Below are 20,976 nucleotides of genomic sequence, written 5' to 3' on the forward strand. Positions count from 1 at the left end.
GGAAAGATAGTTAAATGAGCAGGAAATTCTGAGTTAACATATGAGCTCCCCTGACTTAGACCATATTTTCCCTTTGTGTTCTGCCCTCTCTCATGGCTTCTGAGAGCTGCCTGCCAGTCTACATAGGACTTCCTGACAGTGATATGCTCCTTCTCTTCAGATGCTTATAAGATCTCTTTGAAGCATTTTGTAGTATATCAAAATGTGCACTGAATTTCAGTTTTGCACTTGTTAGTGTAATTTTTGCGTGTTTTGATGTTTTGATTTCTAAAGAGTATATGACTTGTCTTTATTCCCTCTACTTCTGGAACTTGAATTAGACATGAATAAATTTAGACTCTGTTATTGATCTTTCATTCTTATTTTCTATTTTGCTCTTATTGCTGTTTCTCTACAATGCCTTCCATATAATTTCCTCTGACCCATCCTTCAGTCCTTTAGTTCATTAATTCTTCCTTAGTTTGTGTCAATCTTGTTGCTTAATTCATGAAGTTTTTGTTTTATTTCAATAATATGAAACTTCTTAAAGTAATGTCTCAATAACATGAACTTCTTAAAGTAATGTCATTCTTAAAGTTTTTCAGTCATTTTTATTGTGATCTATGACATACTAATTATTGTAATTATATTTTTAAGTTTGAAAGTATATTCAAATTTTATATTCTTCACTTATGGTTTAAATGATCCACTGTTTCATATTTCTGTTTTCTTTTACTCAGGATAGTTTGTTTCTTGCATTTTAAAATGATCTTCGTTAGTGAACTTTTAATTTCAGCTTCATTTTGGATTTTAAAAAAAGGAAGCCAATTTAAGATAATTTTCTTCATAGAAGATTTGTACTTGTATCTCCTGGGATCCAGAAGATAGTACTGGCTGTGGATGTTTTAGGTCTAGATAATTATATCTGATTAGCCTGTGACCATCAGATTTAATTTCTTTCCTATGACCAGACTCGACAGTTTGGTATTCAGTAGAAACACCTGCAATTTTAATTTACACTTGCTTTTGTCCGAGAGATACACTGTAACTTGGGTCTGGAAACATACTACTACATTTCCTGCATTAAAATAAAGTTTGTCTTGTACTGTAGATAGCTTGTCCTTCAGAGTAAATCATGTAATATTACTTATGTTTAATCATATTTTATTATCTTTAAGTAGTTGTACAAGGGAGTTACCATTCATCAAATAAGTACAATATGTCTCAATAAATGTCATCCTTTTCATCATTCTCCTCCATCCCTCACAACCAAAACCTCCTCTCAGTTTTCTTAATTTTATGGGATATGCAATGAATATTATGACTGCATTCTCCCAGACCTTCCTCTCTTCAATCATCCACCCCCTCTTTCAGTGACCTTATTGCCCTGCCATTCGAGTGCTAGTGTCCTGATTGGCAGATTTTCACATCTTGAATTCATTTTCTAAGGAATTACAGCAGTTGAAGTTTCCTCTGTAAATACCATATCTCAGTTAATACATTTGTGTACAATTGCATCTGTATGTGTTTACGTATACATTTATAAATTCTAGCTTCCACATATGAGCAAAACCATGGGTTCTTTGTCTCTCTGGTCATGGCTTACTTCACTTAACATACTATTTTTAGGTCCATCTATTTCTTTGGAAATGGTATAATATTTTTCCTAATAAATGAATTTTATTACATTGTGTATTTTCTTGATCGATTTGTTCATTGAGGGATCTGGGCTGGCTATGGTGAATACTGCAGCAATGAACATTGTTGTACAAGTATATTTACTGTATCTTGATTTGTAATCTTTAGAATAAATGTTCAAGAGAACTATTAATGGAGCATAGGATAGTTCTATATTTGGTTTTTTGAACAATCTCTAACCTACTTTCCAGAGCGGTCAATCTTCACTGAAATAGAAAAAAAATCCAAGAATTTATGTGGAACAACAAAAAGCCCTGAACTGCAAATTCATTCCTAATCAAATAGACCTAATTCTGGATGTATAACAACTCTAGACTTCAAACTGTACTACAGAGCTTGGTGTACTGTCAGAAAAACAGGCCTGTGGACCAATCAAACAGAATTGAAGACTCAGAAATAAACCCACAGGCCTATAGCCATCTAATATTTGAAAAGCGATCTAAAAACATATTATTGATAAAAAAAGACAGCCTCTTTAACAAATATATTAGGAAAACTGGATATCTATATGCAGAAAACTGGAATTGGAACCCTTAATGTATACTAATACAACTTTCAAAATAGATTAAAGACAGCTGTGTGCTGGTGCCTCCTGTCTATAATCCTAGTTATTCAGGAGGCTGAGATCTGAATATCATAATTCAAAGCCAGCCCAGGCAGATAAGTCCATGAGACTCTTACCTCCAAATAACCACCAGAAAACAGGAAGTAGAGCTGTGGCTCAAAGTGGCAGATCACTAGCCTTGAGAAAAAGATCTCAGGGACATCTCCCAGGCCCTGAGTTCAAGCCCTGTGACTGACAAAAAAAAAAAAAAATCAAAGATGTCACCGTAAGATCTGGAATGATTAAATTACTACAGGAAGGAATAGGAGAAACATCAGAACCTCTTGGCACAGGTAGGAACTTTCTAAGTAAATTTCGGAAAATCAAAGAAAGAATTAACAATTGGGATTACAAAGTTAACAAGGAACATAGGACATAGTTATTAACAAGAATTAACAAGATAGTTAACAATCTAAAAAGAGTCTACACAATGGGAGATGTTTGCCAGATATACGTCAAATAATGGCCTAATAAGTAGAATATACAAAGAGCTCAAGGTAAATTCTCAAAGGATCAACAATCAATTAATAAATGTGCAAATGGACTGAGTAGAGACTTCTCAGAAGATAGCCAATAGACACATGAAGAAATGTTCATCTCTGTTTGTAAAGGAAATTCACATCAAAACAACACTGAGATTCCATCTTAACATTTAGAATGGCCATCATCAGGAATACTAACAATAGATGCTGATTTGAAAAAGATACTCTAATAATGCACTTTTGGGGAAAAAGGAACCCTAATACACTGTTGGAATATTATTATTAAGAACAATAATAATTAGTATTAATTATAATCAGAAATAATAATCATGGAAATGTATTACCCATCAATTTATGAATATATCTAATTCTCTATTTTTAACATTTAATGCTTTGCTTTCATATAAACACATATTATAACGTAATATAATGAATGATTAAGAGAGATGTTTTGCATAGACACCTGTCAGAATTGCTCCTATCAAAGAAAGTATTTTTGTACATTATTAATATCTACTTTAAAGGTTATTTCAAGTAAATGTAACAATTGTTATAATCCTTCCATGTTAAATTTTGCTTATTCACATTTAACTGTATCTAGTAACACTTATGATATGTTCTCAGGAAATCACTATTGGATGTGTTTGGATAAAATGGAGTATTTGAACTCTGTTTTTCTTTTGGAGGACAATTTGGTGTCATCCAAGTTATTATTCCATTTTTTTTGCTTCTGGATGTGGTCTGTGCCACTTCCTATAATAATGAGAAAGTAGGCTCAACCTTTCATCCCTCACTGGGGATAGTAAACTATACTTTAATTAATGCAATTCTATACATGAATTATAAAGTGATAGGTGTTTATGCATCAACTTGGCCACATTGAAATGCTGAGTTGCAAAGGATAGTAGCATTTGTGAAAATTTTAAAGAATCCTACAGTAAAAATACGAATCTATGTTTGAGAATGATATTTAATTTCCTTAGGGTATCAAGTCAGGAGTGGAAGGAATTTATGCCTATAATAATTTATTTCTTTAGTCAAAATTGACTCTAAAGCAAAATCCAAAAGGTTAATACTTATTTTTAGTAGGCATACAGGTGATTATTTCATTTTGTATTTTTCTATGTATTTTAAAAGTTTTATTACAATTTCAAAAATTTTCAGAATCAACCAAAAATGAATACTTCAAGTTTTAAAAATAGTCTTTCAACCTTTGTGAGACTTCTATTCATATTTTGTTCTGTTAATCAATTCAAGCAGAATAAACTATGCCAGATTTTATTGTCATTGAGTACTTCATCATTACCCACACAGTCTTATGTTTAAAGGTATAGCTAGTAAACTTTGTCTCCCTCTTTTTCTCCAATCTCCATTCATCAAACTGTTCACGTAAACATGTATCCTATAAACATTCTTTCAAAGTTTTAAAGTGAAAGACTTAGTGAAATTCTCCTGAAATGAGGTTACTTATTGTTTTAGCAGTTGAACAAGTAGAGAACTAAACAGGCTCTTGGCCACTATGAAGACTGATGCACCTGTCAACTGATCCATGAGGGAACCTTAGTTCCTACTAAAAGTGTTCCTACCTTCTTACATAATGCCATCCTTTATAAAATAGAAATAGAAATGCCAGCTTTCTCATGGGATGGAAGCTAAATTATCAGTTGATATCTGGGTCATGTGTTTCACAGAAATATGGGATCTTAGATTAAAAATTAGACCTAGTTTAAATTAGCCATTGGGAAACATAAAAGACCTGTAAGAATATGCAATCATAAACCAAGAAATGAATTGAAATGCTTGTTTCCATATAGAGCTTAGCACTGTTGCATGTTTCTACATTTATTCTTAAAGGCCTTTAAAAATATTTTATCCTACTCCTTTTTTTGAGAGCCAGCTTCACTTTATTTTGAGAAATGAAATTAGTTTCCTTTGTGTAGAATTATGTGATTCATAACTAAGGCTAATAGTTATCTAGAGTATTTCTTTTTGTTTTATTTATTTACTTAGCTTTATTTGTTTATTGAGACAAAGTTATCCTCTGTTCTTTGCTGGCTTCAAATTCACTACATCCCCAGGCTGGCCTCAAATTCCTGATTCTCCTGCCCCAGTCTCCCAAGTGCTTCAAGGGAATTTATTGATTCTAGTTAGGGTAAATTGTGAGAAGTGTTAATGCATATTGGGAAAAGGATTCTATTAGAAGAAACCATTCAGATTATATAATTCTTCTAAGTTCAAATCTACTCAGTTACACCAGTGGCATGCAGATGCCAGTAGAGTCCTGTAAATTCAACTTAATGTATTTCAGAATTATCTGCCTCAATAGCAGATAGGTTGTTTAAACTCTGGAAAGCATTCACTGATTCAAAAATTGTCACTTGAATAGAACACCACATGTCTGAATCTTTGCTACTTTAGGAATACAGAATTGTTGGGTATGCCAGTGTACTACTAGTAAATTTTCTGTTTGCTCTGATTTTTATAAGTAGTGAAGTAAATGAAGTGATTGCTGCTCTGCGTCACCCTCTTTTAGGAATCTGGTGAGGCAGAAAACAAGAGCTTGAAGGTACTGAAGGGGCCACCATTCCACTCAGGTGCTAGTCCCTTATTGCAATAGACCTCTGTGAGGTTCATGAACAGGGAGAAAAGAGGTATCTGTTAGCAGGAGCATTGGTTGTAATCTATGTTTTTGATTATCAATGACAGGATCCCCAAATTACACCCAAATAATCTCAGAGGTTCTGAAATTGAGTTTCTGAGAAAGCACTGTAGAAGTAATAGGAGGTAAAGTGCAGAATTCCAGAGAAATGAGCTGTGAATTGAACCTGCAGTGGAAATTGTTCCTATCAGTCAGCTCTGGCCCTTATTTGGAGAGGAACAGGACTGAGTGGAGAAGGAGGCTGGATCACTGATTAAATAGGAAGCTGAAGCACTGGAGGCTACAACAGGGCTTGCTGGTCCCTCAGGTCAAGACTGCAGCTGTCAAGCTTCTCTATGGGAAACCTGGCTCAAACTGACAGAAAAGAACAAGATGAAAAATGCTTCAGAGCTCCCTGGATAATCTCCCCCACCCCCACCTCTACCTATTAGCTCCTTAGGGAGGCCATTTTGTCTCTCTTTCTCAGCATGAGCCTCTGTACCCAAGAGTGGACTGATGAGCCTTATGTTTCATGCAGTGGGGTCTGTCATGATGCTCATTTCAGAGAAGGGAGGACATGTCATTGTGGTTGGGGGTGTGTGAAGAGAAATGGCCTTAAAATTGATCCTTATTCTCAGTAGCATCTTTAGGATTGTGAGTAAAGAGGAACAAGTGTGCTATAACTACCACTCCTATGAATATAATTTATTACTTTGTTATCTAAACGTAAGATTTATATGGTGCACACAGAGTGGTTGTAATAGAATGCCAAGGGAGGCATTAGGGGGAACCATTTTCAGAAATGCAGTGTGCATGGCAATTAGCCTACAGAAATTGTACATTTCTGGTTATGAACTCACCATATATGTCCTTCAGGGTGACATATATTTCTACAGTGATGCCCCTCAAAGACGTCAGTGATCATTAGTGTTATGCACTAGAGTAATGTCCCTGTGGAATAGTTCATGCACAGTTATTAACACATTATTGAAAATGTTTCTATAGAAACATTGAAAATAAAGGTACTATAAAAACACTAACTTCAGTTGCAATGATTATAAATCCATGGTTGGTTCAAACTAAATTTTGCAGACTAACAGAAGGAAGGGACACTTAGGATGAATTGAAAGGCATGTCAGCTCTTCTTAGGCATTGGACTCAGCCTGTCAACAGGATCCTTAAAGGAGAACTCTCACAAATATGGTAGCACATGGGATTTGCTCATATTCTTGGATACATCTCATTGTGTTGTTGTTACTGTATCATCCTCATCATCCTCATCATCATCATTTTTGTACTGGGGATTAGCCTCTGTGATTTACTCTATCCCAGGTAACATGTTTTTCATCTAAATCCTGGCAGGAGACAATGACTATTACTGTATCCCTTATGAACCATGTGGTTTGTGCCAAATATGGCTTCAGATTCTCTTTCAGGCTTTTTGACATTTGAATATGTGCTAAGGAATTAGTCAAAATGACCTTTATCACACTGGGATTGGTATAATTCATCCCCAACCCTATTGGTATTGGCTCTGCTGTGTTGGGATCAACATATTAGTAGGTACAGCAGAACCATAGGGAATTGACTAAGGCTAGAAAGTATATAAAAGGAAATCTAGATATACCTTGACTAGGGATGGAGTTTTCTCTGCGTAAATGCATCTTAAGTTGAAGATATCCTAAGCTGATACTGCACTGAACCCACATAACCTGCCAAATATCAGACTAGCAACACCATGCACTGGTGGACATCAGTTTGTTTCCCCTCATGGTTGCTGAACCAACTGGGAGCTGTCAGACACTGCTGCTAGTCTGGGAAAGATAGATAAAAATTCAAAATACGAAATACAGCTTCTACTAAGTGTGCATTGTTTTTCCGCATTGTAAAGTTTGAAAATTCTAACTCAAGTTGTCACTTTGAGTCAGCGACTGTTTCTATTACACACCTGTTTTTATAAGACAGGTTTGAGTTAACCTGAACCTTAATGCCAGTTAATAACTATGAGCCTCTTCATCTAGCTTATTAATTAAAACTCATGACAATAGTGAGAATATATACTTGGCTCTGGAGATGGTTGTTTTGTACTAAGCTTAGCTGTCTTACTTGTCAAATGAATAAAAAGCTGGGGTCATAATTTAGCATGATGGGATTCTAAAAAGTACTAGCAAAGAAGGGAAAAGAGCTTTTGCATTTCAAGACAATTTGACCAGTAGACAGAACCCTTTGCTTCTTTTTTTATTAGTATTATCTTTAAGTAGTTGTACAAAGGAGTTTCCATTTAACAAAGCAGTTATGAATAGAATATATTTTATGAATGTCACCCATTTCAACATACCTGCCTACTCCTCCTCTATCCATCCCTTCCCTTACTCTTCTTAAGTTTGTAGGATATACATTGGATTCTTGAATGCATTCTCCCCCTCTTCTCCTCTTCATTTGTCTACATCTTTCTTCTTGATACTAGCTCACCCCTTTTTCATACCCACTTCCTGTTTTATTTTGCTGAACTTTGACCTTGCCTTCCTTTTTATTGTTAATTTACTTTATTATTGCTTACTTTTTATTATTCTTATTTACTTTTTTATTGTTAATTTAATTTATTTATTGAGGTGATGTAAAGAGAGATTACATTTTATGAATCAGGTAATGGTATATTTTCTTTTGTACAATGTCTTCTGTTCCCTCATTTTCTACCAGTCCCTCCCTCCTGTCTTCACATACAAGTTGTATAGGTCACTTTCATCAGTGTCCAGTGAGCAACACTGCTGCACTTTTTCATCCTTTTTCCTTTGTGTTCTGTACCTCCCCCCCACCCCTTCTGATGATGTACACTTCAATACACCATACATAAGCTGAAGAAAACAAAATCATCAAAAACATACATATTTATGTATATATGCATATATGTATATATAATTATACATATATGTATATATATAGAGAGAGAGAGAGAGAAACTCCAAAATATGGAAACAAGAAAGCTCTTCTTTTTTCTTTCTTTTCTTTAGTTTTTAGTTCTTGATGATTCTGTCTCCTAAGAGGCAGTTAGGCATTGCACCTTTGAGTTTCTCTCCTAAGAATATCCCCTTTTGATCTTATTATGTATATCTAGAATCTTGTATAACTTATCAAATCCTATTATATTTTATGTTTGATTTCCATATATCAGAGAGAATACATGCAGTTTGTCTCTCTGAGCTTGGCTTACTATACTTAACGTGATTGGTTATAGTTTCATCTATTTCCCTGAAAATGACATTATTTTACTCTTTCTAATGGCTATGTAAAAGTCCCTTGTGTATAGTTATCACAATTTTTGGCTATTGTGGGGAATCTGGGTTGTTTGAATATCTTGACTAATGTGAATACTGTGGCAGTGAACATGGATGTTCGTTGTTTCTGGATTCTGTTGGCTGGTATTTTGTGTCTGTGTTCATCAGGATAATTGATGAAATCTTTTTGTTGTGTTTGTTCCTTCCCTGGTTATGGGATGAAGGTGATACTGACTTCATAGAATGAGTTTGGAATTGTTCCCTCTTTCTATTTCATAGAAGAGTTTGAGGAGTGTTGCTGTAAGTTCAACTTAAAACTCTTATAGATTATTTCAGTGGTGAATCCATCCAGGCCTGAGCTTTTAACCTTTTTGTGACACTTCTGATTACTTCCTCAATCTCAATTGCTTGTTATTGGCCTGATTAACTGGTTTATATCTTCTTGGTACAGCTGAAGCAGTTTGTATATCTCTAAAATTTGCACATTTCTGCTAGATTTTCATACTTTTTGAGCATAGGATGTTTGTTGTAGTATTTCCTGTGGCATCTCTGATTTTATTGATTTGAATCGCCTCTCCTCTTCATCAATCTCACTAGTGTTCTGTCAATTTTATTAATTTTTGTCAAGAACCTGCTTTTTGTATCATTGATTTTATGTACAGTTTTTTTTCAGTCTCTATTTCATTAATTTCTCCCCTAATCTTTGCTATCTCTCTATCTAGTAAGTTTTAGGTTTGGTTTGTTCATGTTTTTCTAAGTTTTAGTCCCATCATGAGATTATTTACTTGAGCTGTTTCTGTTTTCTTTATGGGTGCACTTAGAGCTATAAACTTTTAGCACTGCTTTTTCTATATCCCAGAGGTTCTGTTGTGATGTGTTTTCATTTTCACTGAATTGTAAGCACTTTCTAATTTCTTCCTAAATTTCTTCTGTGACCCATGTGCTACTCAGTAGTGTGCTATTTAGTCTCCACGTTTTTTACTTTTTCTGCAATTTGTTTTGTTGTTGAGAACTACTTTGATTCCACTGTGGTCAGGGAGTGCAAGGAGTTATCTCAATCTCTTGTATTTGTTTAGGTTCTTTGTCTTTCCTATGATATAATGAAATTTGGAGAATGTTCCATGAGCTACTGAGAACAATGTGAATTGGGTTTTTGCTGGGTGGAATATTCTGTAGATATTTATTAAGTATATTTGGGGTATAGTATCATTTAACTCAGAGTCTTTTTGGCTTATCTTTTGTTTGGTTGACCTGTCCTTTGGCAATTGTGAATGATGGCTTCACTGCATATACCAGTTTGGGTTGGCAGTTATTGATCTTCAGGACTTGAATTATACCATTCTAGGCTTTCCTTGCATTGAGAGTGTGTGTGGAAAGATCTGCAATGATTATGATCTTCCTTCCTTTGTAATATATGTCCTTCCTTACTTTTGCTGCATTTAAAATTAATTCCTTGGTTTGTAAATTCAGAGTTTTCACTAAAATGTGTCTAGGTGTATTTCTTTTTGGATCCTGTCTACTAGGAATTCTGTGTGATTCTGTCACATAGGTGAGATTTTATCTCTTGGGATTGAGGAAAATTTATGTTATTATTTTATTGAATAGGTTTTCAATGACTTTAGTTTTGAATTCTTTCCCCTCGTCTATCCAACTATGTGTACATTTGCACTTTTGGCAGAGTCTGCCAATTCTGGGATTTCTCTTTGGAATGTTCTGAGTGTTTTTTTCATGCCTTTGATTTTTTTTTTTGTCTAATTCTTCTATTTTATCCTCAATCCCTGATACTCTGTTTTCCATGTCACTTATTCTGTTGCTTAGACTTTCAGTTGTGGTTTGCAATAGGGATACTGAACCTTTCATGCTTTCAGGTTTTTGTTGAGGTCAGTTCTCATGGTGTTAATTTATCTTTTACTGAAGTATGTAGCATTTCTTCTTTTCTCTCGGTATATTTTTGGACAATTTATGTTCCTTGCCATTTCTGCGTTCCCTTCTTCTATTTATTTTTGCATATCCCCTTTATTTTGTTGGCCAATTCTCTTATTACTTTAATGGTTCTTTTGTCCTCCATCCCTTCTTCACTTTCATTATGGTCCTTCCCTGGATTGTTGTTGGCTTTTGGATTTCGTTGATTGTTTTGATTGTTCGGGAATTTTGTAATCTTTTATCATGATTTATGCATTTGGATTTAGGGATTGTCAAGGTCATTCAGGTTGTGGTGAAGTCAGTGGTAGAGTGTGATTGTGTTTAGCAACCTTCAGCTCTGGGTGGTGCCAAAAGTATAATATATCTTGTTTAGTTGTTAGGATCTGTGGTATGCAGGCCAGTCTGGTGTCCTGGCCTAGATTTAGGCTTTCAGGCCAGTTCATGTAAAGTAGAACACAGCAGTCCAGTGTTTTGGCCAGGTTCTGTATCAGGGGTAGGACGATTCCAGTCACTCATAGTGGAGAGCTCTTTCGGACCCGAGCCCTGGACTGGCATCTGTTTCTTGGGGAGCCGGAACCACATTCCTACACCTGATTCTCATTTGAGCCCTGAGGAGAAGAGTGCAAGTTTCTCCTCTGCATTAATGGGAGGTTGTCCCTGCCCAAATCCTGAATTGGGACAGGCATGGGTCTGACAGGGAGTGGGTTCCCACAGGGTTGTGTTGAGATTGTCCCCACTGGAATCCTGGACTGGTTTCTTCTTGGTCCTGAAATGGAGTCTACTTTCCATGGAGTGAGGAGCTGGAGCCCTGGACTGGCAGGCACTTGGTGGACTTATTCTTGCTCAGTCCCAGTCAGGGGTAGGAGGTACAAGGGCTGGGTTCAGATCTCTAGGGTAAGAATAAGCGTTGGAAAGAGCAGATTTCCATCTGTCATTGGTAATCGTGGAGAGATTGTTCCCACTGTCTTTTAGGAGATCAGGTTTTCTGTTGGCAGCCAGGGCCACAGAATTCCATTGCCCCACCACTATTGGTGCTGGTGGCCTTCCTTTGAAAGGAGACAGGAAGATGTGGAAGGGCTCTTGCCTCTTTGCCCTTTTCAAGTATGGGGTTCTTTCTCAGGTGTGAAGGTGGGGCCAAGCACTCTGGATCATCACCAATGCTTGTTTCCCATGGGAGGGGTACCTGGTGGGGTAGTCACAGTTCCTGGCATTTGTTTTGAGCTGACTGGCAGCATTGTAAAGGTTTTCTGCATCTGGGTGCAGTGGTCTCATGATCCTGATATGTGTCATTGTCTGAGCTGCTCTCATGGTTTAATTGAGTTGGTGTGGGATGGGGAGTGGTAGGAAAGCACTTCACAGTTTTCCATCCTTGTGTGTGTTAGGTAGAAGTTCTTCGATTCTTCTTATTTGCTGTCTGTTTATATATTTCTTCTCGTTGATCTCTTGGTGTGAAGTGCATGTTAGAGCCCTAAATCTCTGTTTGATTAGAGAGAGCTAGGGTGATTCCCTATTGCTTCACTGCCTTCTTCTCAGCATGACTTTGCTTTTCTAAAGAGTTAAGTGTGTATGTTCTTGGCTAAAAAATGCTGAAATGATGCAAACTAATTTATGCAGAAAATAGTATTTTTCTATGGAAATTAAGTTAGAGTAGTTCTACTTGTTTAAACTAATTTCAGAAGTGTTTAGTCATTTTATTAGTAGGGAAAATTGATGAAATACTTGGGGAAATGCTGCAGAACAGTCCTTGTGGAAACCTGTGATTAATAAGGAAAAAAGGAGAAGGAAACACGTGCTAATCTGTTTACCTATAAGATATCTGAAGCTTATTAAAAGTTTGTATAAGTGTTCAACTAATGAAGCATTAAATAAAATTAGACATTTTCTTTAAACTGTAAATTCCTAATGTGGAAATAAATCTTGAGTATAATTTCTAAATAGCTGACTTGTGATATTTCCCTAACACTAGTAATTTACATATGAAGAATTAATTTAGTAATGTTAGTATTTGTTGAGTCCAAGCTAGGAAAAGAAATACTTAATCCCTAAATTCCCACAAAAGACACAAAATATGTTACTAGAAAGTTTAAGGCTGCTAAACAACCCCACTTCTAACAGGGAGAAAGAGAAGAATCCAGGCAAGATAGGAACATAATGAAGATTGAACTGAAATAAGACTATCGTTTTGGTCCTTCTGCCATCTTCCTTTTTCACAGCTGGACTTCAGGTTAAATATGAGAATTGGAGGGTTTACTAATGAGTATATCTCCTTTCTGTTTCCTGTAAAATTATGATCCAAAATATTTACTCTCATATTTATTTCCTCATTTTTTATCCTTCTTATTTCCTCATTCCTTTGCACTTCTGCCCTCATTTTTTTGTCAGGAAGATTTTGGTTTATCAGCTTATCTTTATCCTTCTCTACTTATCTGCAAGCTATAGTGGCCACAGTTTCCCCTGTCAGCTTTTCTGCTAACTTATTAGTAATAACTACAATTCTATTAGCATGTCACAGTTGATTCCTTGGGGAAGGTTTGTCTCACTCATCCTTGGTTCCTAAGTTTGTCTAAGAGTAGCATAAATAGTCTTTATTACCTTATTTTCTAATTGGACCAAATTTCTAACAGGCCAATTGTAACTCACACACATAAGATCAAGCCATTGTTTCATTTTAAACATTTTCTCCCTTTGGTGTGGTTCGAAATTTTCTCTGGGTCCTAAACTGTTACAAGTAATTGTATTAGGACTCAACTTAATGCTCCTCCCATCCCCTTGACTACTTACTTGGGCTCACAAATTAAGCAAATTTGCTTAATTTAGTAATGTTACTATTTGTCCAAGCTAGGAAAAGAAATACTTAATCCCTAAATTCCAAGAAAAGACACAAAATATGTTACTAGAAAGTTTAAGGCTGCTAAACAACCCCACTTCTAGCAGGTAGAAAGAGAAGAATCCAGGCAAACTTACAGGGCTCACAAATTAAGCAAACTAAAGGTTTCCCAGACCTCTCCATTTTGTGTCTATATCCTTGGTCCTCAGCTATTCTCTCCTGCAGTACTTTGCTGGCGTTTTAGAATCCAGGAATGATCTGGTTGCCTGCCACATTTCAAGACCTCTCATTGTCCCAAGGCCCTGTTTGAACATTCTTTTGACAATAGACTGTCAGAGCACCTGACGCTACCACCTAACATACCTGTATCTTGGATCTGTTTGAACTGTACATACCTACTCACCACTTGCCTTCAATTCTTCCTATGTCCCCTTAAGATAAAATGTGTTTTACACCTACCCCCAAAGTCCTGTCTTCCATTGACTGTAATATAGTAAATCTTCCTCTAACTTTCCTGATGTCTTTTTATTTGTCATATAGGTAGGTACAAGTTGCTAGACTGATGTGGTTCTCCTAGAGTTTGATTCTGGGGTTTAAAACTTCTCGTTTCATATTTGTTTTAGAGATTCATTGAAATAAGAAAAGTAACTTCCAGCAATAGTCCAGACACATTTCCAGTTCTCTACAGTACAGACTGGGCTGAGGACAATGACTCATATCTTGGCTCAAATAAATTGAAGGGAGAAAGAATTATTCTCTCCAACAGCTTTGACTCCAAACTAAATACATTGTATCTTCATTACATTTACTATTCTTTGCTAATGTTTACATATCTTTAATGTCATTGCTCTTTTCTTCTGATTTCTTTGTCCTGGTAGAGATCACAGAAGAAGTAACAAGGTATTATATGTTTTTGTTATCTCTAAATCTGAGTATCACATTCCAGACCTGACATGGTAAAGTCATCAAGCCTGACTTGGCCACAATTTTTGCATCAATGTATTGTGAATACAAGTATCTAATCTACAGGATTCCTGGGAGGGAGAAAAGTAGCTTATACATGTAACACAATTCACACATAATGTCTATTTTTCCTCTATTTTCCCTTATCAACTCTAGATAAAACTATAGATCTCTGTACATTCATATACAGTAACCACACTAAAGGCAAACAAAACTCTAAATTATCAAATGTATAATAAGTATGCTAGCTTAGAGCCTAGTCAAGTTCTTGGAATAGCACATGGTACATAGCAAATATTCAGTAAATGTTATATATTTAGATGTTCTATATTTTATTATTTCATAAACTTAAACTTCCTCTCTATATATTTTAAATTTGAACTACTCAAAATGCTTATTACTTAGGTTTCTAAGCTTGGAAATGTTTTTGGAGCACAAGTTAAGGTAGAATACTAGACATTGTTATGAATAGGCAAGAGATACTTCAGCATTGATCCTGTGTTTTATGCAAATCAGAAGTGAAGATGGCCTATGTATCTGTGCTTCCTGAACACTATATCATTTTATGCTTATTCCTCTAGCTTTTGCTCTTATTTTCCCTAAATATGTAATTATAAATTAATCCTGAAAATCACAACATGTATAAGATTGGTTTCTTGTGCCAAAGACCCTGAGGAAAAGAGTCTAAAGTAAGATAACATCTATTCTTCCTAATGTAAATCTTGGCTATCTTGCATGGGAACTCAGTGATTAAAGGACCCAAGGTCTGGCTTAATTATTGTCTTGAATTCTTTACATTTACATACTCCTTGGTCCATAATGGCTGAGCTCCCAGCTTGATATTACCAATCCGTTTTACTAGTAAGGAGAAAGAAACAAAAATGGTGAACTTCCTCCTTTTATATATCTCCCAGAACTGTTTTTCACATTTCATTTTATTCATTCATTAGAAATGAGGCAGATAAACACATTCCAGTGCAGAAGTGAACAGAAATTTTCTTCTTTATCCTGAGTGGCCTTATGAGCAGTTAACGTTTAGGGATTGTGCCAGGCACCAGTAGCTCTTGACTCTAATCGTACAGGAGGTTGAGAGTTGAAGCTGCTGATTCAGAGACAGTCAAGACAGGAAAGTTCATAAGACTGTTATCTCAGTTAATCACCTAAAGCTGGAAATGGAGCTGTGGCACAGGTGGTTAGCTGTGGTGCTAGCTTTGAATGAAAGTCAAGTCCCAGTACTGGGGTGCATGTGCACATGCGCACCCCTCCTAGGATCTCCCCCTCCCCAGCCCCACACACAAAGGGTTTAGGGATTGTATTATTGCAGAAGGAAAGAAGACTAGGTTTTGGGAAAAAGTAGATATATATGTGATACTTGGGCTTCACAGATAGTTTATGTTTTTTTCCTCTTATGTTCTGTTTCTTCTTTTCCTTAAAAAAAAATATATAGATCCCATGCGTGGCCCCAGAAAGCTGGAAGTAGTAGAGGTCAAATCTCGACAAATCACCATCCGGTGGGAGCCATTTGGATACAATGTAACTCGTTGTCATAGTTACAACCTCACCGTTCACTACTGTTACCAAGTTGGAGGACAAGAGCAAGTGAGAGAAGAAGTAAGCTGGGATACAGATAATTCCCACCCTCAGCACACAATCACTAACCTGTCACCCTACACCAACGTCAGCGTGAAGCTCATCCTCATGAATCCTGAGGGGCGGAAGGAAAGTCAAGAACTCATAGTGCAGACAGATGAAGATGGTGAGCACTTTTAAATGATGCATCTGTGTCAATTATGTTTTTTCAGTAGCAACTTTTATTTCTTTTAGTCTGAGAGGTTTATAGTGACAACAGAAGGAAGGATTGCTTTGCCAACTAATAGAAAAGTGTGTGTTCCACTGCTCTGTATTCTTAAACACTGTCTTCAATAGAGGGAATGAAGATGTAGAAGTTAATTTTAATTCTTTGTTGGCTATATAGTACTTTTATATTTATTTCTGATTCTATATTCCTCTAAACGTTTCTGTCAGGTTTTGCTAAAACATTGAACTGAAAATTTGTTTGGGGGAAATGAGATGAGTTATATGAAATGCTTATTCTAAAGTATTTGAATGGCATTCTGAAACATTTTCTCTACTGCCCATAAAAGTTCAGCTCAAAATAGAGGCTGCTGCTACTTTCAGTGCAGTACTCACAAGTCTTGCCATTGAGTTGGCTGTCACAGAATGAGACATTTTCCCCATGTGGAAAGTGTTACAAATAGATTTCAGGTTAATAAACAAAAATGTAGCAAATAAACCGTGCATATCACCAACAACTCATCATATAAACTCTCTGAAGGGCTGGGAAGGTGGCTCAGTGGTAGAGCACTTGCCTTGCATGCATGAGGCCCTGGGTTCGATTCCTCGGCACCACATAAGCAAAAAGAGAAAAGCTGGAAGTGGCGCTGTGGCTCAAGTGGTAGAGTGCTAGCCTTGAGCTGAAGAGCTGAGGGACAGTGCCCAGGCTGCCCAGAGTTCAGGCCCTATGACCTGACCCTCCCCCCCCCCAAAAGAAAACTCTCTGAAATAATTTAAAATGATTAAAAAAAAATAGTCCTTGAAACCCAGAGCATAGGGTTCAGATGTACTTTTGCCCAATTGTACATAGAACTTGGTTTTTAATAACTTGTTCATTGTTCATGAGGTACCTAAAATATAATGCCAGCATAAAATTCATCTTTCAGACATCAAACTAAGTGGCAAAAAACTTGGGGAGTTCATTAAATGGATAAATTTTTTCCTGGGAAAAATAGATGTTAATCTATTTTTGTTTCTTCATGCAACCAGTTAGGGTTTTGGTAATTGATTTTGATTACTTATTAAATTATGAATAAAATAGGCAGACTGACACTTTGTGGGATATTTATTAGTTTTTGTTGTTGATTGTTTTTGGTGCTAGTACTGAGGCTTGAACTGGGGCTTCACATTCCTGCTTAGCTTTTTCTCTCAAGGCTGATACTCCAATACTTGAGCCATACTTCCACATCTAGAATTTTGGTTAATTGGGGGAAAAAGAGTGTTATAGACTTTCCCTGTCTGGGCTGGCTTCAAATTGCAATCCTCAGATTACAGACTGTTGAGTAGGATTACAGGTATGAGCCACCAGCCACCACTGACACTTTGTATTTTTAAGAGCTAGTAAAGTGTGTTTGAATGTTTATTACCTACTTACCTACCACTGGGCACTTTGGTTGATGTAGCAAGACCTTGAAACAGCCCATGTATATGGGCCGTTCACATTATTTCCTTTATTTCTCCTTTGTCCATTATATTCAGCTTTTGTTGCTTACTCTCAAATAGTTATTTTTGGTCATCACTTGTTACAAGTCACAAGGTCAGGACAGGAATCCTTATGTTTTTATTACCTCTTGTTCCTGGGATACAGGTGAACACTGTCAAGAGATTATTGCTGGCCCCTTGTTACGTGTATTTCCAAAATTATTCTGGGCCTATATTTTGTTTCTACTTAGTTTATTCTTTTCTCTCAACTTCCACTACCAGTATTTTTTTATGTTAAATTTCTGGCATTATTTCTAACCTTTGAGGTCCTTGCCTTCTCTGATACTAAGGGACCACTCTTCACTCATGAAACTAATTTTTAAAATGTACCTCTCTAAGACTTTTCAGTGGCTTGTCCTCTTTATCTGGAAGCTTTGGCTTTCAAAATCTTCTAGAATCTTGACTCACACTCTAGAAGTAATAACTTTCCTCTCCGGTAGCCTGTTCTCATCACTACGTATCTTGAATGTCACGCCCTTTGCTTCCTGGACTTTCTTCTCTGTTTTCTTCCTCCTTCTTTGACTTTCTCCTTCATCCTGCCCTGTGCTCTTTCTCTTCGACTCCCTGGCTACTTCTCAAGTCCATCTCCTTCTCACACTCCAGAGTTCTCCCACTGAAAATGCTTCATGAAGCTGTCTCCAGCCCTGCCGCCTATTTTATACTCATGCTTCTGAACTCACTTGCACTTGATAAGACCCTGATCACTCTGAACCCTAATTTCATGCTACGAAAAATGAAAATAACTGTTCTCAGTCACATTAAGATTGTAAGAAATTTACATGCAAAGATAACTGTAACTGCTAGAGAGTTCCCTCTTAATTATTATCTTTAAACAGTTTTACAGAGGGATTTCAATTCAGTATGTCAGTTTATGAGAGCAATACATCACATCTTGATCAATGTCACCCTTCTGTCATTCTCTCCCATCTGTCTCAACCTCACTAAGACCTTCCAGTTACTGGTTCAGCATGGGAACTTCCTTAATACTTACTGCTGCTGCTATTGTAGTTGTTATAATTCATAGGAATGCTAACACCTGTTTATTCCTTCATTATGTTACATGTAAGTTTTCCATTTAAACTCTTAACTACTTCTAAGGAGGAAACATTATTTATCCTTCAATAGCAAAATGCATGGTATTGAGTAGGAAATAAACTCTCAAAAATACAAAACCAGTCCTTACATGAAATAGTAAAGCATATTAGCCCTTATACTGATAATAAAGCATTATTGGTCAACAGTTAATTCAGGTTTTAAACAGCATTAGTGGTTGAGCCAGAGAGTAATTAAATGCAGTCATTTCTAGAGACAAATCAGAGATGACTGCTCAACACTTTTGAGTTTCAAATTGAGAACTGACAAAGCCAGGATTCCTTTGAAGTCTTTTGATGAGGTCAGAATCACTTATTTTGTGTTTGTTTAAATTATCTCTCCACTCCTAGGAGCAAGGCTATACATTATTTACAAATAGAAAGCTATTGCTGTCATAGTACACCAGCATCCAGCTAATTAGAAAAACAATTACTGTAAATTACATTTTCTAACCAACCTACCAAATAAAAATAAAGCAACTTCAAAGACAATGGAGACAAGAAAATCAAATATAGAGTAACTGTGGAACAAATTGAAGTTTGAAGAGTAAAACACAAGATTCCTCTGTTTACTTACCTTTAACAAAGTTAAGCTTTTCTTCATTGCAGTTTTGATTTTTATCAGTGTGCGTGGGGGAAGAGGGGCATTAATTGTTAAGAATATTACTGGAAAGCAGTTGCCGGAGGAAGTACACATCTTTCATCCTAGCTGCTTAAGAGGCTGAGACTTGGAGTATAAAGGTTTGAAGCCAGCTATGGAGGAAAAGTCCAAGAGACTCTATCTCCAACACAAAGCTAAGCTGGAGACATGGCTTATGTAGCAGAATGCTAGCAAGCCAAGCTAGTGGGAGGCCCTCAAGTCCTGTCCCCTGGGATAGCATAGGCTAAATTACACAAGTTTACATATGTACATAGTCAAAGTTTAGAAAGATAGTATCTCTCTCATTTAATTAATTAATACTAGTGTTTTTAAAGTTCACTTTTTTATTCTTTATATTAAGAAATTTCATGAATACAATTAACATTTTCCTGTCAATATTTCAACAATGTTTTCAATTCCAAGGTCTCCCTAAGATATTTGAATCTGTTTATCCTTTAAGATGTTCTTTGATCAAAATAGTTTGAAAACTTCCATTTGATTTTACTATTATGTGCTTCTATCTACCAAATACATGAAACCAGTAAATAAGCATTTACTTATTTTAGCTGTATCTAAGCTAATAGATATTCAAATTGAAAATTACCTTGAAATAATAGATTCTCTCACATAATTCTATCTTCCTAATGTGAGCAGAGAGTGGCAACATGATAAATTCTTTCAAGGCAAGGATCAGTATTTCCTCAGTCACAGCCCACTGTACTTCAACTAGATGCTTGGTATCTTTTCTTAAGGATGACTTGCTATGGTCATAGATGAACTTTCTAATATTCTAGCTATAATGGTAATGTTCTGGGAACTCACCATTGTCATAACTGATTCATTACTTTGCTTTGCTTTGATTTGATTTGCTGTAGACTCCCATAGATTTCTTCAGCTTAGTGTGAATGCTTATGCACGTTTGTAAGTTTCCTACCTTAGGAATCATTTCACTCTAATTCTACTTTAGAAATGATGCAACTAAAATGCTAGGAGGCTTGGCAGTTTGTCTAAATTCCACAGCTTATGTCTAAATTCCACAGCTTAATTACTGGAGAGTCTTCAACCACTAAGTCCTGCAAAATGTAATAGTAATTTTTTTTCTTCTAAAACCTACATAGTACTTTAGAGTAACTGCAACGACTCCAAATCTAACTATTACAAGTATGCCTCAACTAAAAAGATGAGCTTGGATTTTAAAAATCTTTACTTCCCTTTGAACTTCCAGGCAGTATCTCCAGACTGGCATTCTTTCTGAACATTAAATAGACAGTTCATATCCACACAATCTAAAATGTTTCTCCAACCCTCTTTTAAAAAATCATTGTCAGTCACCAGTGGCTCACACCTGTAATCCTAGTTACTTAGAAGGCTGAGATCTGCCAGCCTAGACAGACAAAAACATTCGACTCTACTCTCCATTTAAAAAGAAAAATCCAGAAGTGAAGGTGTGGCTCAAATGGTAGTTTGCCAGCCTTAGGTGAAAAAGTTAAGCAAGAGCTAAAGGCCATGAATTCAACTCCAGTACTGGCATCTGCGCCCCC

At 36.2% G+C, this 20,976-nt stretch overlaps 1 protein-coding gene across 4 annotated transcripts in view; it reads left to right on the top strand.

Annotated features, from left to right (window-relative positions):
• The window catches only part of Ptprm (protein tyrosine phosphatase receptor type M), an 845,793-nt gene that overhangs the window by 463,916 nt on the left and 360,901 nt on the right, over positions 1-20,976 (top strand). For all 4 annotated transcript variants that reach the window (XM_042699184.1, XM_042699185.1, XM_042699186.1 and 1 more), the window contains exon 8: positions 15,837-16,145. In XM_042699184.1, coding sequence (XP_042555118.1) covers positions 15,837-16,145 — 309 coding nt within the window. The remainder of the gene's footprint in view (positions 1-15,836; positions 16,146-20,976) is intronic.

Source organism: Dipodomys spectabilis, unplaced genomic scaffold, assembly GCF_019054845.1.
Source record: "Dipodomys spectabilis isolate Male_0828 unplaced genomic scaffold, ASM1905484v1 ptg000235l, whole genome shotgun sequence".
NCBI lineage: Eukaryota > Metazoa > Chordata > Mammalia > Rodentia > Heteromyidae > Dipodomys > Dipodomys spectabilis.